General features: G+C 36.2%; 5 protein-coding genes across 6 annotated transcripts in view; 4 read left to right on the forward strand and 1 right to left on the reverse strand.

Annotated features, from left to right (window-relative positions):
• LOC144443422 (sphingolipid delta(4)-desaturase DES1-like) overlaps positions 1-27,350 on the forward strand; it is a 140,136-nt gene that overhangs the window by 33,702 nt on the left and 79,084 nt on the right. The gene's annotated exons all lie outside the window — the stretch shown is intronic.
• Positions 180-9,841, reverse strand: LOC144448209 (arginase, hepatic-like). The gene is made up of 8 exons (XM_078138365.1): positions 9,549-9,841; positions 5,512-5,584; positions 4,505-4,611; positions 3,664-3,986; positions 3,116-3,220; positions 2,746-2,822; positions 2,091-2,150; positions 180-1,565 (listed from the first exon to the last, which is right to left on the reverse strand). The coding sequence occupies exons 1-8, from the start codon at positions 9,672-9,674 to the stop codon at positions 1,399-1,401; spliced, it is 1,038 nt and encodes a 345-aa protein (XP_077994491.1). The 5' UTR covers positions 9,675-9,841; the 3' UTR covers positions 180-1,398.
• Positions 12,921-13,703, forward strand: LOC144443949 (uncharacterized). The gene has a single exon (XM_078133518.1). It carries the CDS (start codon positions 12,921-12,923, stop codon positions 13,701-13,703), a length of 783 nt encoding a protein of 260 aa, XP_077989644.1.
• On the forward strand, positions 13,959-20,234 carry LOC144448218 (mitochondrial basic amino acids transporter-like). 2 transcript variants are annotated; one of them, XM_078138383.1, is made up of 6 exons: positions 13,959-14,061; positions 14,653-14,822; positions 15,776-15,819; positions 16,776-16,838; positions 17,326-17,373; positions 17,865-20,234. In XM_078138383.1, the coding sequence occupies exons 2-6, from the start codon at positions 14,723-14,725 to the stop codon at positions 18,576-18,578; spliced, it is 969 nt and encodes a 322-aa protein (XP_077994509.1). In that variant the 5' UTR covers positions 13,959-14,061; positions 14,653-14,722; the 3' UTR covers positions 18,579-20,234. The 2 variants fall into 2 exon arrangements, with proteins under 2 accessions (XP_077994509.1, XP_077994501.1); XM_078138375.1 differs by having other exon boundaries at positions 14,722-14,822.
• On the forward strand, positions 22,642-25,987 carry LOC144443965 (mitochondrial basic amino acids transporter-like). The gene is made up of 5 exons (XM_078133519.1): positions 22,642-22,690; positions 23,710-23,753; positions 24,137-24,217; positions 24,458-24,526; positions 25,559-25,987. The coding sequence occupies exons 1-5, from the start codon at positions 22,642-22,644 to the stop codon at positions 25,985-25,987; spliced, it is 672 nt and encodes a 223-aa protein (XP_077989645.1).

Consider the following 27,350-nt stretch of genomic DNA (forward strand, 5'->3'; position numbering starts at 1 on the left):
CCTTTTATCAAATAGTAAACTTCATTAAAAAAGACAAAATTATACAATCTATTCCGATATTATAAGATTTCATAGTTTATATAGCTCTCTCTCTCTCTCTCTCTCTCTCTCTCTCTCTCTCTCTCTCTCTCTCTCTCTCTCTCTCTCTCTCTCTCTCTCTCTCTCTCTCTCTCTCTCGCTCGCTCGTACGGAAACCCTTTTGAAAACAATAATCTGATGTAAATCATATCTCGTACAGAAGGACTGCCAATTCAAACCAGTTGAACACTAAGAAAATGTAATATTTTAACCACTAATTATGCCGTCCTCATTACAGTAGTGTTCACTTTAATACTGACACTCCCTGAACCCGTTGGCGTTGACATGTCAGCAGGGACATGCTATAATAGCCTTGTGAGAATGAGAGAATGAGGCTAACCAGATAGTGCACCCCAATGTAAATATAGAATACAGCTTATATATATATATATATATCATAATAATTACAAACATTAATATATTGAAAACTTGGGTAAATGTAAAGATTATATATCATTGATAAATTGTAAAATAATTATAATATCAAATTCAATGTAAATAATGTCAATCATTAATAACATATGATTGTGAAATATTACTGTCATTACCAAATTGGACAAAACGGAGAAAATATTCACTTTTATGTAATGACAAGCCCGTGTATACATTTGCAATGTATCAATATACGTGTGTACAATGTAGAATGAATTATGGCTGATTGAGTGCTGAAACAAAGACGATATGACGTTTATGTCAATCCCGTGTTTCTAAACTAGAAGCCATATTAACTTTTATACGCTGTCGTAAACACCTCAGATCGAGGCAAAATCTGTAATAGTTATAAATGTAAAGTTCAAACAGTTTTAAATTTGAGGTTCATTTCAACCCTGTCAGCACAACTTGGTAAGTGGTTATAGGAAGACGATATAATAATGTAAACTTGGATATTTTCGCTACGAGAACATTTTGTGATTTTACAGTCATCAGCTAGCTAAGTTCTCAAAGACTAATTTTCACTAATTACCAGACTGGTACATTGTGTTCATGTACAAGAAGGCATTTTAGTCACTGCTAATTTTTGTGTGTTTGTCTTACAGCCAAATTTAGCGAAAATAAGTCTTTGGCGAAAATTTCCAGGTTTACAGAATGGTGTTATTACAGTGCTGGGAAATTTAGGTAATACTAGTATAATAATAGACCTTCCGAGGGAAGGTTCATCATCAATTTTAAGGTTATGATTGTCAATTTTAGTTTTCATACAATTGCTCTTATCCAGCCGTGGTTACTCGGTAAATTCGACATGACAGTAAGAGCACTCGGTGTCTGAACCCAAGATATTCGGAGTACGAATTCAAGAATTCAGGGATTCTTTGCAAAGATTTAACACTTTGCCACAGGAAGGTTGTACGACATTGCTATGTTGCCCCGTCTTCTCCTCCCCGTTGCAGCTGCCAAAATATCTACAGCGGCTTGCACCGTACGCTCTTGTTCATCGTGACTTCCAAGTTCAGGGTTTACTTCCACCATGTCAAAACTGGCAAGCAAACCTGAAAAAATAAATGATCATGATTTATGCAACGGAAAAGTATATATACACCTGTTGGTCGTGTCGGGGAGGATGGGTCTGTGGATTATCACCAGGAATTTGATGCTGATATTTCTGGCACAATCTTACAATCTTACATATGTTATGTTTGATGGTAATGAAATTGTTTGTAAATTGTTATCTACACTGACCATCCGTACGACGGAGGGGGTGCATGTATGTGTATATGTGGTTGGTTGGTTGGTTGGTGGGGGGGGGGGGGACAATTTACCATGCGCTTCTCATGTGCGAATGTCTATGAAGCAATCATGCATAGTTACTACATTGTTTTCCTATAGTATACAGACCATTAATTTTTTCACATTATAGTACTTGTATGTTCCTTGCGAGATTGTAGTCAGTACTGTTTGTGCAACCATGGTAACGGATGTAAAGTCCGTAAAAAGACAAACATGTAAGTCTTAGTTTGTTTTGCAGACAGTGAGATACGAGTAATGACGAATGCAATAATTAATGTCACACGAACCTGTAGCACCTACTTCTTCAGCTATATACATGCCTTCTCGAAATGTCAGACCACCATTGACTGGAAATAAAGAATTGCAATTTCTATTACAGGTTGCATTACTATGCATACTGTTCACCATTGATTAGATGCATATTATTTCATTGGGTCAGACGTTTTTGGTCACTTTATAAACAAGAGCGCATGTCTACTGTAACATTTCAACCATAATCGTAATCGTTGTTGTTGTTGTTGCTGTTGTTGTTGTTGTTGTTGTTGTTATTATTATTATTATTATTATTATTATTGTTGTTGTTGTTGTTGTTGTTGTTTTTTTTTTTTGTTTTTTTTCTTTGTTTTTTGCTTGATGGGTTGACAACGTTTATTGAGAATATTCAATGCTCAATATCTGAGATATCAGTCAACCTTTTTGCCGGATCTCATTTCACGATGAGATGCAAACAAATATGCGGGTTATTTCACCCTCACCTGACACAAGCCTATTTTCGTCGAGGTCTTAAGATTGGGAAAATTGGATATTTGGTAAATTGGAAAAAAAACCAGACAAGATATACTATTTTACAATTTGGATAAAGTAGATCAATAAATGAGAAATTATGATGGGTTTCAACCCCCCCCCCCCCCCCGCACACACCGGGATTACACTCTGACTTACCAGGAGTACCGGTACTTGGTGCAATACTTGGGTCCAAGGAATCGATATCAAAACTGACGTGGAATGGACGGTCACGTCTGTAAGAAAGAATAAGTACACACTTTGAACTAATCTACATAAGTTTTTTTAACATACTAATGCTGCATAGGCACTACGTTGTAGAATATTTAAACGTTGAATTTAATATCGTGCGAAAAAAAGTGTTACAGTATATATATATATATGATAACTTTATAGTCACTCCGAATCATTATAATTATCATTCCCTGTAAACGTAATGCGTAATGTGACTACCTTTGATACGAGTCCTCAAGAATCCAATTTGAAGACATTGCAGCGACATAATGTATTCACCATAAAGGTCACTTACTTTGGGTTGATTGCATCCATGGCTCTCCTCAGTACTTCATCTAGGCCAATTTGATCGATGTCATGGGTGGAGTAACACTTAATTCCCAATTTTTCTATGATGAATCTGAGAGGAGAAAAGTGAGAATCCCTGACTTATTTTCATACAACGTTTACATAACACACAATACCCCTAGCCCTATATACATTATACAGTCGAGTGTCAAATATTAATGTGTTCCTTCAAATTTCAACATCATCAACACAGGCAAGTGCGATAATCAAAACCATTTCAATGTATGCATATACCATAGTACCCCAATCATTTTTATTTAATATGGTTTTAAACTGAAGGGATAAAAGGGAAGGGATCAGAACTGCGTAATGGACTTTCAGGGCTGATACATTATTCAGAAATTCGTGATTATTGCTCTCTGTTGTTCCTCAGAAAACACGAAATGTAAAGTAAAGGGTCTGACTTTCTTACGCTCTTGACTTTCTTGACTCACTTATTAATCGAAAATATACCCTCAGCGAGCGCCAAAGCAAACATTCAGATTAACGTCTTACCTTTCGCCAGCATCTATGTCTCTCACTCCTATGTAAGCAATGTCCTTAGCTGAAATACAGGTGTCAATCCATTCGAAGCAAGGCATTTCGGGAACGTACTCTCGAAGTTCGTGGATGAGAAATGACAATGGTTGTCCGTGGATATTACCAGATAGTGACGTCAATGGTGTATTGATATCGACATGAGCATCAATCCATAACACACTTATGTTAGATAGTGCTTTAGCAACGCCATGTATTGTCCCTATGGCAACGGCATGGTCCCCACCCAAATTGATACACATTCTCTGATCTCGGATGACTTCAGATACTGCCTCAGAAATCTACAATGCATGGTGGAACAAATGTAAACAGACTTGAATCTGAGTTCTGCTCAAATGTCCGCAATTGGCGAAAAAAGTGAAAATCGCGTACTTTGATTTGCTATACTACTACCTCGACCATCTCAATCCCGTTGTGAAAACTAACACTAACTCAGTTGGAAGTGACGATCGCCAAAGTTGAAACGAAACGAAAGAGTAAACCGGTCTCTGTTTAACATACTTTGTTCCAATTATCTTTCGTGACCAGAATGTATATGTAGTACTATAAATACATTAACTTTACAAGTACATACTGATAATGGTAAACAGGGTTAATATATTGCTAGATTCTGAGTTTGGATATGTTTCTTGTAAAAGCATTCTCGCAAACCAGAGCACATATTTTTCCTGTAAGACATTTTATAGGCGCCTGTAAGCGTCGCCGTAAAGAGGCTAGTAGTTTTGCGACGATGTGTAAAATGAATGTTACTGACAAATTATACCATGTATCATCAGAAGGAAATGTTACTAGTATTTACCTTTCTGTTAGCTGTTCCAACGTATCTAGGGTTTTTCACTTTGCCCATAAATGGCGGATCATTGATTTGATCAAACACTAAATCTCCATAGTCTTTGATGTTCCTCTCTGTAGATCATAAAAGTATAAACCTCGTTATGAAGTAAACGATTTTGGCAAAGTGTGGAAACGTTACGGGTTGGTTGCTGTTAATCTTCTTTTCTTATGGTTAGGGTAACCTGCGCCGCGAACTTTGCTTGCTCAAATTAGGCGCATTTTAAATTTATTTATTATTATTATCAAATAATTGTAAAAACTCACATTTCATCCAGTAAGCACATGAGCAAGCCGTTTACACGACAAATACAATGAACCGCGTTTTGAACAAAAAAACCACAATGTGATGAGATTGTGAAATGTGTCATTGGTATTGATTGGATGCATAGTTTATAACCTCACAGAATATAGCGAATGCTTATAGCCAAACACCGACAGTAAATAACAAATCGTTAGACTAATATCTAAGCTGGTACCAATCTAACTATTTGAGACACAGTTCTCAGAAACATACTGAATTCTTTCATTGGCTTAGAAGGGCAAAGGAGACTTGAAAATCTTCCTGGTGAGTAACTATAACTATTCAGATGATAGCGGATAGCTGAGGAGACCCAAAACTTGATGGTAGGCAAATATAACTGTATATGGTCGAAACGTCTTAACCCCAGTTTTACCAATCTCAAGTTTTTTTGTTTTGTTTTTTAAATTTTTTTTTAATTTTTTTTTTTAAATTTAATCTCAAATTCATGTCTCCCATTTGGTTTGTCAAAGTAGTTGGATTGACTGCAGTTATCACAACAAACTCAAATATAACTACTTAGGTAGGTAGCCGAGGAGATTGAAAACTCGCGTATAGACAAATAGAATTGTTTATACAGTCAGAAAAGACACATTGTGTTCAGCAAGGCGAGATGGAAGCTAGTGTCCAGTTATGATGTGTCAGCACATGTAATAAGATTTTGTAACACTTACGTGGGTGTTGTATTTTGTCAATCAGTCCACCTTTTCGAATTACATTAGGTCCATTGATGACTCCTGGTTTGGGCTGAAATTAATGTATGAAAAGAGAGGAGAAATGAATTTACAAAATAAATAAATTATATCAATGACTGCCATTTACATGTGATGAAAAGAGTTAAGCTTATACTGTCCTGTGTTTTACATCAACGAATATCCCTAATGTAAAATCAATGTAACATCTAAAAGCCTTTGCCGTTAAGCTATCCTTGTACACCATTTGTTGATAACACTATCTGATCAAGAACGTTTTATAAATTATATCCCCTACCACCCATCCCCCGCCTCCTCTAAAAGAGGCGTTGGTTATTTTCAAAAAGTGAGAAAGGAAAGTATATCCCTAAACCTAGCTTCGACGTTTGACCTACAAGTACAATATCGCAATATCGTATCATTTTTAAACATCTGAAAGTTTAAAAGTTTCAGGACACTTGTTGTATTCATTTCAAGCAGTTTGAAAAGGGCCATGCTAAAGTACGAAACTAATGGAAGGTTTAAACTGGATTTTGTACATATCTAGCACAAGAACACTTTTAGCACAACCCCTTTCTGTACACTGAATGTATTAGTTTTGAAGATTTCTGCCCTCTTCATTCTCTCAAACCAGAGCTAGTTATTTCTTCCGCCTTATACTACGAAATACTGTGGGATGGCGCGTTATGAACGGTGCCGTAAAACAGGCCGTGAGGTTGCGACGATGGCCCTCCTCCTTGCACAGTTAAGTTACTGTATTACTCCCAAAAATGTCGCATAGCATCACCATTTCGAGTATGTTGATAAGAACCTTCAAATACCACTTATTTTAAGCAGCGGTTGACTGTAATATTGACGTCAAACCAATCAATAGTTGTACGCCTTCAAACCGTAAATCAAAGCCATAAATGGTATAGCGTCATTTGTACATTTGACGGCTGCTAGCTTGCTATCCTACCTATATAGACTAGAAGAACTATCGCTCCTTACACTATTTACTATTCGGATCCGCAATCTCGGGAATGTAAATTTAAAAAATGCCAGTTAGGATAGCGGAATAGTGTGTAAGTAGCGATAGTTCTTCTGGTCTACAGGTAGCTAGGCTAGCTGCTTGGTGGTAAGTTGGTGAACAGCTCAGCGGCTTATACAAACGGCTTAAAGTTTGTACTAAAGACATTTTCTTTACGTTCCTTGGCATACAGACAAATGAACAACAAAACTACAGCCTCTTTTGTATTTAACGAACACACTGACACAACTTGTCGTAGGAAGTATTAAATGGTATGGAAATTCGAGAATTACACCATTTAAAAAATCAACGATGAAGTTAGACTTGGGGCCTCACCAAGAAAAGATATATGGCCACTTTAAATGTTTCACTCTAGTAGAAAGCATGTTGAACATGTTGTCGCAAATAGGCCTGGTGTACCTTTGCTGTAATGACGATGGTAGGACACAATATCAGCATTTCACACTTCATAAGTTACAAATGCAGCGTGAACGATTTGAATTGCTGGCAGTGGAATCGGGGTGATAATTTTAGATAGCGGGTACCAGAAGTGTATGCTTTGTACTTTCTATGTATGAGTCATTTCTGACTAACATTTTGAAAACGAAAGTAAATAACGTAAGCTAAACGCCGCGAACTTTCTTTCTCTTAAATTGGGGAACCGGCAGTGATCTTTCGCAATACAAATGCAATACATGTACATAAATATATTCGTCTACATTACACTATCAGCTGATCTGACAGAACAATAGCACCACATCCGCCGCATCCATTGTGTCGGCCTTTATAATAATAAACATGTCTGTACGAAAACCTGCTGTTCATAAACTTTCCAGAACATTTCGAAACAACCCAGTCTTGGTATTCCGTTCAGTACACATATTGGTAATATAAGCCAATGGGTAAATATTATAGAATTGAAATCGCTATAGCCTATAGGTAGAAGTACCACTGATACAAAAACACGTAAACTGAAACCCAACCTGAATGATTTACTTCACATATACACTCAAGTGACCCAATATGACCTCGCTATCATGTAAACTTGTCATATCTTCTAATTTGTGTACATCTGTTTGCCTAGTCCACTCTCCAATACAGAAATAAAAACAGTTTGTACAAGATTATATTGTTTGCTGAATAGTTGTGACAAAACTTGAACAAGAGAGAAATGCGGGTATAAAATATTGGCGCTATAACTTTTACCCTAAATAACATGTCGTCACTGGCTTGCGGAATACACTTATTGCCTATAAAGTATAAAGTAGAAATTACTCCATAAATACCAGAGGTTCATTTGCACATATTTTCACATATTGTCGTGCAATTCTCTGTACATGTAAATGTTGAGGTATTACAGTATACCTGCTAGGCCATCAATTTTCATGTTCACTAACAAAATAACAAAATTTGTCCTCTTTATTTCCAGAAACGTAAGAAATTGTTCTTCTGTTACACCGTAATAAGATTGTTTATATTGATTGACTCAAATATGGAACGTCCCAATGTTGATGGTACAGAGCCAATCACTGTGCTCGTAGCAGCCACGCCCCTTGTTAAGAGGCGTGTTTTCATGTTGAGAGACGTACTGTCACTGTCATGTCAAGTGACGCTTTAAATAAATGGGGAAAAAACCATGACAGTGCTGAAACCTGTGTCGCACTGTTAAATCGACAACTTTGTGTTTACGATGTATTATCAGACTCTGAGCAAAATCATTCGTCAATTCTGGTCATTCTACTTGTTCAAAATGGACGTATACAGCAAGCACGGACTGGATGTTCAGCTGTTGTTTTGATGACTCAAAAGTAAGATAGACTGCCTTACTGTATACTAGAATTGACCAAACGTTTTGGCGTACAACATTGAACAACTAAACGCATTGCTTCCCCACAGACGCTCGACGGGGAAGTTGCTATGATAAAAGCAACGGTACGAGAGTGATGCCGCGAGGTCGCTCGGTGTTTGTTCTCGCCTCACTCTTATTGTGACTAATATGTTATAGGAACTTCACGAACACCTGTGCTCCCACCTGTACGGTTGTACCCCGCCGTCAAGTCAGGGAGATGTCATTAGTTACGTTGCTGTCGGAATTTTATGAATTTTAGGACCAAAAGTTTGAGGTCTAGCGCTATTTTGAAGTGCAAAATATCTTGATGTACATTTTCAAAACATTTTAGTAGCCCCACCCCCACCCCTTTCAATATATTCCAGCAGTCCTCTCCCCTGTTGATGCGGGTCTTTAGAGTGACCCCCTCTCAAATTCTACCGGACCCCCACCAGATAAATAATAGCTTCCCTTTATAGCAAAACAAATGCAACATGTGTAAATACAAGCTGGCACTAGCACTAAAGTGGCTTGTGGAATCGATGACTAAATCTACGTCACAATCAGCTGATTCGTTGTAAATTAAACAATAACATTGCTGTACGCGTTTTTTTTTCAATTTGTGGCTATTCGCACACCACTCTCAAAATTCGTTTACCAGAATAGAATACACAAAGGTGCGTTACGGCTGAGTTGTATTTCCCACTAAAACCAAAGCCTCCCCTTGCAGTTATGAATTTACTATGTTCATTATTCTACCCCGTCTCTAACATTCAAAGTCAAGTCAAGGTCCCTCAATACCTGTGGTCAAGTTCACATTCAAACTGCAGGCCACAGTGTTTAAATAATGGTATAAAATGTAAAAGAAAGCGCTAATGTGTTTTTTAAAAAAGTTTTCTATAATTAAAAAATCTGTCCACATCTGAGACTTGATTCTAAAAAAAAAAATCCAAACATATGTGATGATGAAATATTGAAAGGACAAGGAATAGCTACACCTTTTTTTATCCGACAAAGGTTTAACTTTCAAATGGCCACAAAAAGACAGATTGAACGAAAATAATCAAAACACCTTTAGAAAACTTTTTTTTTCGTTTGTACTTCCCCAAGTTTAATTGGCTATGAACAGCCATGGTTAGTTTTCCCACAACGAAGAATCTTATATTTTGCCATTTACCCTACCTGTCCTTTGCAGAATGGGAGACCAATTATCCCAACATCTTGAAAAAGGGTTCTTTGTATCGGTTGTTGATGGAAAATTTTCGAATTAAGTTTGATAAAAGAACTGAACGTCTTGCTGAGCGCCATGATTCTGTCTAGAAGTTAGAAGGCTTTTGATGCCGTTCTCTGCAAAATCTCGTTTGAAGTCCAAGTACCAACGTGCCCTCGTCTGTCTTATACGAGTAACGAATGTTTTTACGAGGGGCCACTTAGACTATATATACTAATGATTAAGGTTTTTAAACCAGTAGGTACTGGTGTTGAACGAAATTTCTGAAACAGTGCCAACTGCGAGGAATGTTATCAGCAGATCGAGCCATCATCAAGTTTGGACTAACCTACTTAATACAAACGCCCCTTTCAAAGGCTATGATCACACACACCCATTTCTTAGAAGAGGGGGAAATTTTCATAAATGATAGTGACATCACTATCTGTTTCGATTCGATGACATCACCACAAACAACACACAGAAGTCGTTTTAAAGGGAACGAGAATAATTAACAGGGGATGTGTGTGTGTGTGTGTGTGTGTGTGTGTGTGTGTGTGTGAAGGAGGGGAGGGGTGGCATGAAAAAATCATGGTGCAATGGGAACCTTGGAAATTCTGAGGGTCTGAATAGGAGATGGTGAAACATTTACTCTTCATTTAATTTCATTCTTTGAATCAAATTAGGAACATTCATTTATTTATGTATCTTTGTTTCAACAATGTACACTTCATTTACCGATGTCTTGCTATGTGGTGGATGACAGCCAAGAGAATGTTGTCTGTCTGTCTGTCTGTCTGTCTGTCTGTCTGTCTGTCTGTCTGTATGTATGTATGTATGTATGTATGTATGTATGTATGTATGTATGTATGTATGTATGTATGTATGTATGTATGTACCGAATTTTGTTTTCTCCTAAGCCGCCCCCACCCTGTAAATTCAGCTCGTTCAGTAAGTTTGGCAGGCAATAAGTCGTCTGACCTAAACACCCATAAGGGCCTGACGCAATCAGGGATTATAAATCACTGTAACGAAGTATTGTATTCAAATACTCCATGACAAGATGGCTCTAATGTACACAACTGAAGTATAATTAGATAGACACAAAACCGAAACTCGTGTTGTAATGTGATATTAAGATTACAAAAGTAGGTAATAGGCTGATCAAGATTCCTCTGTTGTGCAGATATACTGAATCACCCTGTAATCAAGATAGTGTAAATAATGGAAGTCACCCAATGTACACTACAAGATCATGGAAATCATCAGAAACAGCACCCCTGTTATGAGTAAAGTACATGTACATGCAGGTTAGTTTGTGGCCTATGTCTGAGTACGCCGAAACCTCCATTGTCGCTGTCGTATGTTCTGTACAAAACACTTTACGTACATAACTCGATCTATTTATCTTGCGAAATACATATAATTTCGGTAATTTCGAAAACGATCTAGAGTAATTGAAATTCATTAACCCTACTTGTGATAAAGACCTGTGTGTGATATACAGCTATATGTCATTCTCACTGCAGTCGATTTCGTTTCCCTTATTTTCGCCAACTGATCTGTTCATATCCCAGAATGTTTACCAAAAAGTCCAACTTTAGAATTAATGAAGTAATCCACTGACAGACAGACAGACAGACAGACATACAGACAGACAGACACAGACAGACAGGCAGACAGACAGACAGGCAGACAGACCGACAGACAGACAGACAGACAGACAGACAGACAGACAGACCGACACAGATATATAAACAAACAAACATACATACATACATACATACATACATACATACATACATACATACATACATACATACATACATACATAAACTTACATACTCGCGCACGCACGCACGCACGCACGCACGCATACATACATACACAAACACACACACACACACACACACACACACACAGAGTAAAGTAAGCGAAGCTAAGCTAAGCTATGACATGACCTTCCCTTTCAGAAGCTAAACATCGTTTTGTCTCAAAGTTTGATTTTACCATTCTATGATTGGCCATTGGTACTTGAAAGGGTTGGTTCTGAAGTTATCGGGATTCCCGGGTCTGAGGTTCAATATGCACTGGGTAAACATATAATATGGCGTATGTAAGCTTACTGAAAGTTCACAATCACACAATTTTCAGGTCTTAAATAACTAACATTTATTTTCTGTCTTCGACCCCAATTTTGCAGACTGTAGCAAAAGCTAAAACATTCTAAACATTCAGGAGTGTTTTTGTTCTTTTACACCTACCATAACTTGTAATGACTTCATCACCATGCGTGCATTGATTGATTTTTTGTGGTCCTATTCAAAACTCTTAATATTAGATCAAGCGAGCTAAAGCTTGCTTTCGGTTTTGAAATCATAGACAGAGCACGTCATTTCTTGAAGTTGCTTACGTACGGAGTAAACTTTGAATACTGTAGAAGTAGCAATTAGATACCCCCTTCGAAATCAAGTACAAAGTACGCAAATAATGTCTCTTTATTTATAAGTTAAAGTAACAAAACAGATCTGTCCAGTCATCATGGCGACATCTCTTTGACATCTAATAGTAAGATCCATTTGAACAGTACAAAAAGGAAGGTCGGATCAGGTCACTTCCGTTCCCGTCAGATTTGAATTTAGATTCCAGACGTAGGTTAGATGCCATTCAGTCACGCCACACTCTCGCCATTGTTTGGACTCACACATGTACGTACTAGTCCTTCTGAATCATGTGAATGCACACTCTACACATATCGTATTATTCAAACAGCGTAGGCTCATTTGGATATCTTGAGCCACATACGTCATTTCGTGATGAATTAGCTGATTTGCATATTCATGATTAACCCATATAGAATATTAAACCTGACTGCATCTAATCTCATTGTCTAAATATTAATTAGAACTTATAAAAAGAATAAAACTCGCCGAGTTTATATTGTTGTCTAATGCGAATAAAAAGTAAAGAAACAGTCCTTCAGGACTAGTACTATCATGTCGTATTGTCCAATTTATTTTTTTGCCTTCGACACTATCGATCATCATATTCTACTATCAAGATTATCAAACCTTGGCATTACAGGTATACCTCTACGTTGGCTGTCATGCTACCTAACAAATAGACATCAAAGCGTTACTATTAATGGCGTCTCGTCAATATCACAAATACTTGAATCCGGTGTACCACAAGGCTCAGTGCTCGGTCCTTTACTTTTCTGCATATACATCTCACCTCTTGGACAGCTAATTCGTCAACATAACTTGAATTTCCACCTTTATGCAGATGACAATCAATTGTATTTATCATTTCTACCATCAGACATCTCACCGTCGATCGCCAACATGGAATCAGCTGTAGATGACATAAAATCCTGGATGACCCGAAATAAATTAAAACTAAACGATGAGAAAACAGAAGTGCTGCTTATTAGATCAAAGTTCAGTCGTCTACCATGCCCAATCAACCAAATCTCGATTGGCTCGAGTAGCATCCAATTAACTGATTCAGCCAGGAATATAGGAGTCATCTTTGATTGCAATCACACCTATAGAAAACATATATCTGCAACTTGCCGCTCAATCTACTTTCACCTTCGCAAAATCAGTCACATTCGTCAATTTCTCAGTCAAAGTTCTTGTCAACAACTAGTTCAAGCCCTACTCTCATCCAAACTCGATTATGGTAATGCTCTTTTGTACGGACTGCCATATGATCATATCAAACCACTACAACACGCACAGAACACAGCTGCCAGGATTATCACACGGACAAAGAAACGGGACCACATAACACCAACACTAAAGAAACTACATTGGTTGCCGGTACAATACAGAATAGAATATAAAATTCTCCTCACCACCTACAAGATATTGCATGGACTTTCACCTTCCTACCTATCAGACATTATCTGTCAGAAACCTAATGTCCGCACACTTCGGTCGTCGGAAAAATGCCTATTACTGGAACCCAAGTACAGACTTGCATCATTTGGGGGTCGAGCTTTCTCATGTGCTGCACCACGTCTTTGGAACAAATTACAACTGGAGCTTCGACAGACACCCACAGTCAATGCCTTCAGGAAACATCTCAAAACACACTTGTTTGCAAAAGTGTTCGATAACTAACTGTAAAGCGCCGCTGAACTCTACTTCGTATTGGATATTGGCGCTCTATAAATGTATTGATTGATTGATTGATTGATTTTGTCTATCCGTAGAAAATGTGGACTTTGAATTTGTCTATTCTACTCTATTCTATTATATTCTATAAAACGTGAAAGTAATAGATGCGAATTTAGGTCAGAATCCAAATGCAAATCGATCTGACCTCATTTGACCTATTTATGGCCTGACCCATGGCCTATTAGTAGAGAGGTTTTACTCTACGTTTGTGATACAATTTCCCATGTCTGTGTACCGGCGTAAAGTCCTCGTCGCATAATACAGTTCATATTTTATGTTGCCACATAATGTCAACCACAAGGTAAGCCTGTGATGTGTTATATTTCGAGATAGAGAGTGTAGTATAAATTATAAGCGTGTACAATTCAAAATATTTGTGCGTAATACAATGGGCAATATGATATGTTGTAAAAAGCTAACCAAATAACCTGCGTATATACCAGCTACTGGATTTGGTGATATGCCGTAACTGTGAAACATGTGCAGTGGAGCGAGAAATCCAACTGTGTAGTATTTAAGGTGAAAGTTTGTGTAACGTTCAGGGAAATCCTTGAGAGCGTCCAAACTTGAGAGCTCAATAATCACTATAAATACCGCTGTCACCATGCATTGAATTGCGGCTGTACATGTGCTGACATCAGCAGCATGGGCCAATAGCTGCAGTCACAGAACCTACCATATGCGTTTATCTGTCTTTCGATGTCAGATCGGCTGATCTCATTCAAACGCAGTATTACCATATTCACTCTGTGTGTATCGACTACATTGCCTGTAAAGGCTTTTTTTCTAATTTGTATTCCGGGTTTGTATTCCACCGACTTGTACCTCTATACCACCGACGAACGAAATTATCGCCCTGTTCCAACCTGCCGTGGAAACTTGCAACGACCAGTTTGATAGTCGTATAATACAGAGTGTGTAATAGATTTGTTATTTCATCGGTAACGTTATGTTGTTATAGTATGATGGAGACGAAGACATTTGCCGATCAACGGGACAGGAGAGTAACCTTGTCCGAAAAATATGAAGCCCAGTTGGATTTTGTAGGAGGATGGTTTGCCGGTAAGTTATTCATGGATGTGTGTGCTTTCAACTTTCAACTGTCAGTGTTTGTGTCGTAGATCTGTGTTTTGTAAATCAGTCATAATTTTTAAAACTCAGAACACACTTATAATAATGGTCTGAGTTTGCCAGTAGAACATTGACTCTGAGATTACCACACCGTTGAGGTGAAATATTTGACAAGAGCCAGTTTTCCACGTCAGCCATCATCAATGGTTGCCTCATGCGACCTCAGGTGACCTTTCACGTTTCACGCAGGGAAGGCGGCTTGATTGTTTGTGTAAGCGGTGGTTATCGTCTGTTCGTGCGTGATGTTATTGAACTTCATTCATCAGTTACCAAATAAGGCATCAATTTAACACGGTCAAGAGCATTCAATGTCAAATGTATGTCTGTTATAAAGGCCGTTCATTTATACTTTAGGTCATTTGCCTGGGTCAAAATATTTTCGAAATTAAAAGACAGCCATATTGAAACTAAATGTTATTACAAATAGAACATTTTGGAAATACGAATAAACATGAGATCAAATACATTCACAATATTTCACAGATTTATGACACTTTAATTTGAAAATTAGTACATATGATCAGATTTGTTTAGTGTGAGTGTTAAACAATTTAATTTTGAAAACAGGAGTGACGAGGCAATAAATCATGTGTTATGCAAAACAGTTGTCACGCTCCTAGCTGTCTGTGTCTTGGTCGCTATGGAAAGTTTTTGATAATTCAATTGAACTCAACTTAACCTTGTTATGGCTGTATACGGAAGTAATTCTTTTATCAAAGGAAACATCGATGTGACAGGAAAAAAGAATGTGCATATTGTATAACAGAGTGTCTCTTGTGTGACTACAGTTAGCGCATTTTGGCGTTTCTTTTGTTGAATTTGTTTGATTGATTAAACTAGTTTGACACCTCTCAAACATTTCATACATATATATCATTTTTTAGGAATGGCGGGTACTGCTGCAGGTCATCCGTTGGATACAATCAAGGTTAGTATTGTATGATTTATTCTGTACTAGAAGGATATACCATACAGTACTTCTAGAGTTCAGCACAGTTCACTGAATCAAAACGTGTACATTTGACCGCATGGTAATGTAGAAATCTAGCCATCTGCGTACATATACAAGAAATTGTTGCCGATCTCTCACAAAACTAGAATAGCCCAACAGTAATCAGTATTCGTAAATTATTACAGAATGTACAGTACATAATTAATGTTAATGTCTAGACAGATTTTATGTGTAATAATAGTTAGTCATTAACATGAAAATGATTATGACCCAAATGACAAAAGCAAGGTATTTAGATCAGATTAGATCGTCGCTAGGCAGACGCAGACTGTATGTATGTGGTTGATCCCTTCAAAGTATGAATTTACCTTTAGTACCTTTATTTTAAACTTATTCTCAAATATTGTTGAAATGTATTGCTAAAGGTTTAATGTCCTATTTTGTACCAGGCTTTGGTATGCAATCAGCTTTGATCTATTTAAGAACATCCTTATAAATTCATGAATTGAAGTAGTTTTATGTAGACATTATGAGCGTTTGTATACATACATACATACATACATACATACATACATACATACATACATACATACACAAATACATACATACATGTATACATACATACATACATACATACATACACACATACATACATACATACATACATACATACATACATACATACATACATACACACACACATACATACATACATACATACATACATACATACATACATACATACATACATACATACATACATAATGAACTAAGTTTATATCTAGTTTGAATATCAAAATCAGTCAGAAATTAACTCTACAAAGTAAGGCTAGATGTACTGCAAATATTTTATCAAAAGATTTTTCATCCATTCAAATTACATATTTGCTGGACTATATTCAACATAAATTATGTTTTCATTCTTTTTATAGGTCCGTTTGCAGACGGAACAAGTAGCATTTGCAACTAGTAGTAATGCTACTAAAAATGCACCGGTAAGCTTTGCCATCGATAATAACTGACTTTCATTGATTTCGGGATTTACTGTTGTGGGCAAAGCCGATCATTAGTCTTTTGTACTCTGTACCAACTGTAAAACTATAAGACGTATTTCATTAACACTCGACAACGAAGTAATGTTTGGCTTTGAATTATCAATCCCAATGTTTTAGAGTATAGGTACTTTTAAGAGAATTATCCAAATAAGTTATTGTGTTATTGAAGGGCCCTACATTATTCATTATACCCAACCGACTGTAGATATGGATGAAGCACTTTGGTCATCGCAGGTTGACAGATATCAATAAGGAAACTCTAAGGATATATTTATCCACACCAAAATGATTTGGCCAAGAGTACTCTTCTCTTAAAGTTCCGTTGTAAAGTAGTACTTTACTTTTTTTTGCTTTAATATCATGAACAGAATTTGCTTCAACTAAAAAGTGTGATTTGTAAGTTTATTACTTACTTACTGTTTTACAGATGTTCAGAACCTGGACGGGTCTGGTAACTACATTTCATACTGAAGGGGTATGTTTTCAATTTGGTTTCTTTCTAAGAAAATGTGTGTAGTCATTCATTAACAATATGGAATGATTAACAGGTATGGCACAGCATATGAAAGATACCTATTGATAGCAACGGCTCTAAAATACTCCCTACTGGCACAGACAAGTAAAAAATTTTGACTGCAGTTGTCGTAATATATTTGATTAGTCTCGTTCACTATGCACAAACACAAATTTATTACATTGTTTCAGTGTTTATTTGCATGGTAATAGTTTTAAGGCTGTTAGTTCACACTTGACACTTTTCGTAGTACACCCTAAGGTGTTTTTTATATTGCACAAAAAAACCCCAACGTTTGGCAGGACGATGGGGTATAGTCATGGTTCCATGGTTGCTTATTCCATGCATATGTAATTATATAGTCCGGAACCCATATAGGGGTGTTTGCTTTTTTTTTGAAATGCTGTGACCATGGGATACTCATTACAATTTATTTTGCGTCTTTGTATTAGATGTCCGGCCTATACAAGGGTTTGTTATCTCCAATACTTGGACAGGCATTCATCAACGCCATTATATTCGGTGTTAAAAACAACGTGTACAGGAGCCTAGGAGAGGAGAATCAAAACACATTGAGGGGTCACATGATCGCTGGTTCTGCTGCAGGATTCGCACAGTCATTTGCTGCCTGTCCAATTGAGCTTGGTAAAGTGCGAGTACAACTACAAGGTCAAGGTGTAAGTGCCCAAAAGTACAGGGCTAGTAATAGCAAAGGTTCTATTGCAAGCATTTATCAAATATTCAAACATGAGGGAATACAAGGTTGCTACCGTGGCATGTCAACTACTGTGGTCAGAGATATTACTGGGTTTTCTATATACTTCGGTGTCTTTGAATGGCTTTGTATGAGACGCAAAGAAATGAAGAAAATAGAGGAAGTTGAATTATCGCACTTACTTCTATTTGGTGGATCTGCTGGTGTTAGTTCGTGGATCATTTCTCATCCTATCGACCTCATCAAGTCACGACTACAAGCTGATGGAATCAAAGGAAAGAATAAATACAAGGGAACGATAGACTGTTTAAAGAAGAGCATTAAAAATGAAGGGGGTAGAGTATTCCTGAAGGGAATGTTTGCCAATTTGTCAAGGGCATTCGTAGTGAATGCTTGTATTTTTCCATGTGAGGAATACTTCAGAAGGTGGCACAAGAAAACCTTGGTGTAAGCTGGACAGGGTTTCATTTGTATGAACATTAAACATACCAACCAGTGACAACCTATAAGCTTATACCATAGTGTATCTTGCATACACTAATTCTGAACTGAAAAAAGCAATATGAACGTATTATATACTACAGTTTTGTACATTCACAAATACATCTCTAACGTTTTCATTTGTCTAGCAATGTTTCAAACTGCCTTAGAAGTATTGTATCACTTGAATAAGTAATACCTTTATCAGTATTGGGTATTAATCTTGCCTTGACATTCTGTCTGGTCACTCCAACCACCTTAATGCTTCACATTTACCATATGTTTGGCTCTCTTGTTACAGAATATGATATATCATATTGTTTTCCTGAAGCAGGTACTAAAGGCGAGTGTCTTCCAGTAGATTTGTGTCCCATTTTAACCATTTGTACTAAAACTCCGCGGAGCATTTTCTCTCTTCATTTCAAGTTAATTCAAGTTGATATGGTCATAAATTCAAAGATTTACATGTGATGTTGTAAATTCACCGTATTCATTATGAAATCAGAGTACATTTGCATTCCTATGTAGATTTTATTTCCCGCCTGTTTGAAAAGTGCCGAAATTTAGTAAAAGTATCTACACTTACACAAGACCTAAACCTCCAAAACTTTCACACTTCTATCTCAGTCTCCCGAACATCTATTTCCGTAATCACCTTTTCTGAATTGAAACCCAGAATAAATCCTGTCCTAAATCCCCTGATGTAGGTATGGATACGCTACGTGAGCATTGTTTTAATAGAAAAATCTTACAGCTATTGATAGATCTATTACAAATTACTTCCATATATTCAGGTACATCTACACATGTACATGCCACTTGAAAGATCATGTTTTGTTAACCTTTACTCGAGATGAATCACATTGTCTGTCTAGCTACTCAGTCTGTGACCCTACATTGATTAAATTGTTCCCCATTATTATTTTCAACAAAAAAATGTAGTTTAAATTAAAATAATTAGAATTTCGTCGAAGTCATCAACTAGAAATGTTCTTTCTGTATTGACTGTTCTCTGTTGCTGAATATTTGGATTCGGATTACGTGGCACCTGGACACTGTCAACGTATCGTGCTAAAACCAAAGTGTACAGAGACGGATTGTCTCTTAATACATACTATGTTTATTTCTTATATAATACATGTATGATGTATGCAATATTCAATACTGCCATGTCCATGACGCCAATAACCTCTGTGCCTTTACACTGTCTCCTATGTCAACTGTAAATCTGGGCAACTCATTATGTATTCAATACACACAACATACATTTGGCACGTTAATATCTCCTCGGTTTAAGTAAGCCAAGCTGTACAAGGTAGTTCCATTTCTTATAAAGTGTTGTGGACGTGCCTTTTTAAACTTAGCCTTCATGAAAAAATAACATTTTAAATTCAGAGTTTGTACGTACGCAATATAAAATGTCGTTTACCATTGTATGGAGCTATGTCACTATATCTAATCACAACTGACATTCAAATGCAATACTGTCAAAGACTGAGCAAGCCATAATAATTCATTTTATAATGTTGTGTTGGACTTATGTACTTGACATCGGTTTGATTTCCATATTGTAGTCTTCCAACCATGGTGATAAATCATCAATAGTTTCCATGACAACGGAATAATAGTAACAATAAAGTATATTTATCCAAGAAATGTCAAACTTGTGATTATTACATTTCAACATTTATGAAAACATGCTGTCACTTCGATATTTGCAATTTAACAATGTTTTTTCTCAAAGCAAAGGAAATAATTGTTGTGCGCAAGTTGTTAATCGATTTTAATAGACAACTGCCGAAAAATACATCACTTGTGATGTACCTTGGCCAATGTTGGTTAATGATAATTGAAGAATAAGTTGAGTTAAATAGAGCTTAGTGGTGTATGGTAACTAGGAAACAAGAAAAGACAAATCAAAATTCCATGCGGTACAGAACGAATATAAGTGAATACGGCATTTATGCATCTGATTTACATAACCTCCATCGACCAATGATAGAAATCCTTCTAATCTAATCAGTTGGTCCTTGTGTCTCACATGCAATAATATTTGAACAACGTTTCATATAAATCCGTCCGTGAAATATCCTGCTCAAGGACGGACAGACGGACTTGCAGAAGACGGACGTACGGACAGACAGACAGACAGACAGACAGACAGACAGACAGACAGACAAGCGAGTATCAACACATTTATCTATCCATTGGCAACCTTATTGGCACAGATAATAAGTGATATGGAGGTATGAAATTTAGCCAAATGTGTGATTCCCCCCCCCACCCCCCCCCCCACCTTATGGATATTTCCACGATTTTATTGTATTTTTAGTCATGGTTAGTCATGACATTAACCTAAAGCTATGAAACTATGAGACTGTGAAAGACAACACCAGTGTCATGACAGGGAAATCCCCAATCAAAATATAGAAGCCTGTCCAGATCACTGTCAAGAGGAATGGAATGCAATACCAACCACGATCACTGACGTCACACACTTGTTAAATGTATCATGTTACTCTTTAACTGCTGTACCCCAACATGGGCATTGTATTTCCACTTTTCAGTGAAAGTGATATTTATGACCACACGCGTATACTAGAATAAGATAGATGAATATAGATACGTCGTCTCGTTACATTTATTAACTATTAAAGCACTATTGACATTTTAGTATATGTTTTAAAGTGGATGAGAACTGGGTATTCATTTTGGATTTTTTAATTTATAAAACAATTTTAGCATGGCTTTCTACCTAAAAAAAACAATGTAACTCAATAAGTTGCAAAAGGCAAAAAACTGTATAGAACGTTTGTTATTGTACATACAATAACAAAGGTTTTAACACGTTTATTAATATTTTGCCATGTATTGAGTTACAAACAAAGACTTAGCATATAACATTGTTTTATAAATTAAAAATCCAAACTAAACTCCCAATCTCACTCACATGGCTACTTTAAGGGGTTACATGGGAATTTTTACAGGGCCATCTTTCCATAGCTCGGCATGCCAGACAACTGTTGTTTTTTTTAAAACACACATACATGGCAATCTTCCAGTACAACTCAAAAATTTGTTTTTACTTCATTTCCATGCATATTGTGTGCAAGAAAGATTTATTGCCTTTGATATTTGTCAGTTTAGTTATAAACCTGTAAAGGTATTATATGTATACGTGAATTCATTTGATGCTAGAGTACGGCGTGTACATCCAATCCCCGCTAAACTATCCATAACAACAATGTGTAAGAGTAGTAACATTACTGTATGATAAAATAGAAACTTCGAACCACAGACAATGAAAAAATGAAATAAATAAACTACTAACAGTCATTTTTTTGGTACAAAGCCAAATATCATGAATGTTACTAGACAGGTGTATATGATAGTTGATAAGAACACGAGTGGGCGTAGTCATTTCAAGGCCAGATCACTTATTGAATATGGATACCGATTCTACTTTGTGAAGTTAGTTACAAAACGTGTTCATGTGTAGCCTGACAACTAAATAAGCGTATCACTATGTCAGAAACCCCATTGTTTAAGTGTGTTTGTGTATACTTTCATTTTGCCAAATTCTAAAAAAACCACTTTGATGGATATCACGAGGTATACTTACATGTATAGATACTTGAATGGACAATAGAACTATTGTTTTATCATATCATACATGAGGTCCCTCTAAGTGCCATAAATGCCACTGTCGTCAGGTGATAAATACGGTTTATTGTTATCGATCACAAAGTGATTGCTACCCGGCTATGTGTTGTTGATCTACCGATAAGGTGACGTCGATCTGCGTGGTCAACTTGCTCGACAACCATGTTATTTTAAATCGGGCAGGTTCCTGCCATTCGATATGACCGTATATTTAAGAAACCGGGTTTAAAGAGTTTGAAACTCCAGTTATCTGTAAAGAGATATACAGTCGATTTCCACATACCGAACTATCGAGATCATTGAGTCTGATTTACAAGGTTGTTGTGTGAACTGAAATCGTTGAAAAAGTTATTCTGTACTTTAACATTACGATGACGACAGATGATTGGAGGTTGGAGTTTGCTGGTGGTTGGCTTGGTGGTAAGTTCAAAATAAAACATAATAGTTTGTTTTTCAGTTTCAATAAGCTGAGTCATAAATGTCTGGCTGATTTACAACCAACAGACATCAGCAGCAACGTTTAGTCGTTATATATATATATATATATATATATATATATATATATATATATATATATATATATATATATATATATATATATATATATATATATATATATATATATATATATATAAATGAAAGAAGACGAGTCTGATATTACATTGTGGATTTACACTATTGGCTTTACATTCTGCTTGATGTACATAACTTAAGTGTGTTCACTGACGGCTGTGTGTACGCAAAAAAATTGAAAGCAAAGGTTACGTATTATTAAGTAAGGACTTGTTAGCGTGCCGGCATTTATTCAGTTCTGTTGTTCAAGGTCGTTGATTTGTCGGCAGTTATCATAAAATATTTTACCATTTTGATATCGTTTGGTAACATTTGAGTATGAGGAAGCCTGCTTGAGAATTGACCAATGTACGTCGTAATTGGTTTTGCTGTCTTATAAAAAATAAGAAAACGATATTAGAAAAACGGAAAAATTGCGAGAACAAAATCATTTATTCGTCCTGTTCCCTGTCGTTCAATCAGTACTTGTTACTTTAGAAGTAACTCTATCAGTACATAGTTGTTTAATTCACAATTAAAAATCTTTAAATAAACATGGCTGTTAATAACGTTTATGATAATAGCATATTCAGTATAAAATAATGATTGAAACAGCAAAAATATCAAGTTCCATAGTAGACGGATCGAAACGTCGCACTCGTTCCAATTTACAGTTCCAAAGTAACTATATTGTACTGTCCTAACAAAAATATAACTTTCACGAATGATATTTTCTACTTCTCTATATCGAGCTCTGTTTAAAAAAATACACTGGGGATATCTTCATCAGTTTATCACTTGTACTTGTTAATATTAGTAAAGCAGTTTTGATTTTTTGCATTTTTTTTAAATTCAATTTTCTTTCGTGTTCTGGTTGATTATTTTAGGAGTAGCAAGTACAGTAGCAGGTCATCCGTTTGATACGATTAAAGTAAGTATTAATTATGCAACTCATTTGTCGAATTTCTCAAAACTTTTACACACACAATACATATATATATATATATATATATATATATATATATTTGTGTATGTGTATGTGTGTGTGTAATATATATATATATATATATATATATATATATATATATATATATATATATATATATATATATATATATATATATACACACACACACAATTGTCTCAATTTCTGTTGTCAATGTTTATTAGGCTAAGCGGGTGTTTATTCATCTCACCAACCTCCACAGCAGAATGTCATTATCAGGCGGGATACATCATCTTCATTCCTCACAATTCTAAAAAAAACCCGCATAAACGATTCTTTTATCTTAATTACCTGTAATTATTTTGCAGGTTAGGTTGCAATTACAGCAGTCTGGTTCGGTAACCAATGGCAACGCAATTGGCAATGGGAATGTTGTCAAGAATGGCATGGTAGGTACTAAGTATAAGTCTATATACTATGAAAGTGAAACATCAGGGAAACCCTTTTCATCAAATGTCATTTCTTTGCATATACTTTGTAAAAGACCAGCCAAGATAATGAATATCGCCCTGTATAGAGTGATATTCTTTTTTAAATCAGTGTGTGTGACAGCATTTGTAAGTTTACAGTGTTGAATTGAGTGTGTCTATTATCATATTTGTATCACTATTCTACTGTATTTTTTGCAGTTTAAGACCAAACCTGTATATTACAAAGGCGCATGGGATTGTTTTATAAAGACAGTCACCACGGAGGGGGTATGTTCTAAGCTTTGTCTCTTAAATTTATGAATAATTTGTGACTGACATGTTTCTCCTTTTATCACATGTAAACTATATGACAGAATATACAAATCTAGACACCCATGATAACGTCCCCTAAAATTACCAAACCACAATCTGACCTGTATTTCTGAATCTAAGATTTTTGACTGAAAATCACATTTACACCAAATTTATATATTAAGTATATCATCATGCCATGAACAATTCTACATCTACACATTTTAGAAACATCTTCACCGACATTCAGACGAACCTATACAATGATTTTGTTCATGAAGATGTTTTACTAAAAAAATAACATATCAAACCTAGTTTTGCATTCAACCATTGGGGCGGTCATCGTATCGTGAACAATTCTTCATTTACACATCCCTGAATGAATTCCTGCCAAATGTTAGCCTAATCTGCACATTAGTGTTTGACTTGATGATTTTCGACCAAAAAGAACATTTGTACACCTAATTTGCATATCAACAATGGCTTCATTACACTTTGGAAATTTCTTTTTTATTTGAATATTTCAGACCTATCCGCTCAGTTTCTTCAACAAAAGTTACATTTTCAATCCTTAGTACTCACCATATACCATGAAATCAGACCTCTATTTTTTTACTTATAAGTTGTTCAGTCACTTTCCCCACCCCCATCGCCACCCCACACATTTCATCTCACCAACAGCACGCAGATATTGCTGACACAGTATCCTATTATAAACTTTAATTTGGCCTCGAAATCTACATACAGTTGAAACTGTATACGTAACTATCTACATGCCTGTCTGCTTGCCGGCCTGTCTACATACATACATTAAATCACACTATATTATGTATGTTTACCATGATCCATACATACATACATACATACATACATACACACATACATACATACATACATACACACATACATACACACATACACATACATACATGTAAAGGTGTAAATCCATCCGACAAGCAAATTCAACCTTATAGCGGCTCTGTACAGTGCCTTTTCAAAATCTTCAAGCAAGAAGGTGTCCGTGGCTGCTATCGTGGACTGTTAATGACACTTTACAGGGATATCCCTGGGTTCATGGTTTACTTTGGCGTTTACAAATATCTCACAGGTGTCTTTGAGAAACAAAATCGAAAAGACGGAAGGGAAGACGTGAAAGTTGGAGGAACAGGTTCATTCGTTGCTGGTGGTGTCGCTGGTGTTAGCCTGTGGATAGTGTCCCAACCAGCCGATGTGATCAAGTCAAGATTACAAGCCGATGGAATCGATGGGATGACCAAGTACAAGAATATCATTGATTGTATTCGGGTGAGCATCAGAGAAGAAGGGTACACAGTGTTCCTTAAGGGACTGAAGGTCAATTTAGTACGAGCATTCTGGGTTAATGCTGTGCTGTTCTATGTGGAGGAAAAATTTAGGAGGTGGCACAAATCTTTGTAGGACATTGTATTGGCCATGGAATAATTAAGCAGGAACACACAAAGTTGAAAGAGTTTCTGACGAGGGCCCTTTGTTAATATTACAATTAGCTAACGCTCATCTAGTCTCACTCATGTATATATATGTACATGCCTCATGTTTTGTGTAACCTTTTTATAGGTTTTTAGGATAAATTTGTCAGCCATCTATTTTATTCACAGTCTACAATATATGTAAAAGAAAAATTGTCTAACCTCCGAAATATTGTATATTCAAGACAAATGGTTGCCAATTAATCATGTTTAATGTGGTCATAAAACAAAGTGGTGTACATCAGCATTCTGTTTTGTACAATTGTTTTATCAATAGTACCAGCTAAGAAATATACCAATTTTGACATTTGACCTTGAATGTGAAGGTCAAGGTCATTTGCGTATTCTAAATGGTGAGTTTAAACACGGACAACTCGCGCTACGGACAAGAGATCGTAATTTTACATTTTGACAGTATTGAGAATCTAAAATGTATCAAAAGTGTAAAGATGGTGCTTTTCTTGAAACCAAGACCAAAAGTGTCTATCGTGCAGACCAAAAATGTACTCATGCAGCACCAGTGACATTTTTGAAAGCCGACACAGTCGAGGAAATATACGATTTACATTTTCAAAAAACTGTCAATCGTTTTGGTATGCACGATTGACATTTTAGTAGGCTTGGTAGTCAATCGTGTCAAAAATGTCAATTGTGCAAGTATTTCATCGACAATGCATGTCGACTTTCAAAAATGTCGATCGTTAATTTCAAAAATGTAATGGTACTGCACGATTGCCATTTTTGAAAGCCGACATAGTCGACGAAATACTTGCAAAATTGACTTTTTTGACATTGTGACAATTGATGTCAGCTTTCAAAAACGGCAATCGTGCTGAACGATAACATATTTGGTCGCAACGGTTGATATTTTTGGTTTTCTATCGTGTAAAAAAAAGCTAATCATGCACATGTACGAAACTCAAAAATGTAAAATCATTGACTTCTGTCCATAGATGGACAACTCCAGACAATATATAAGATGGCAAAAGTAATAGATAATATAGTTCTTATAGTAAAATCTCCAGTATTTCGAGTCAATGGTTTATAACGATTCAATTTTGAAAAGGCAATTGTGATGATATCATCACAGCAAACATACTGACAATAGGCTATGTTCATGGAATATCCAAATTTAACAGTTTCTAAGATGTCGGAATGGGATATTTTTGCGACATATGGTCACCATTTACTAAATTTGACACGATTTATGCCGCCCAAGAGTATTTCAAATGGAATCCATGCGGATGGGGATTTTTAATTTTAGTTTTCCCATCACTTCGAGTCAATAAATA

Source organism: Glandiceps talaboti, chromosome 2 (genome assembly GCF_964340395.1).
Source record: "Glandiceps talaboti chromosome 2, keGlaTala1.1, whole genome shotgun sequence".
Taxonomy (NCBI): Eukaryota; Metazoa; Hemichordata; class Enteropneusta; family Spengelidae; genus Glandiceps; species Glandiceps talaboti.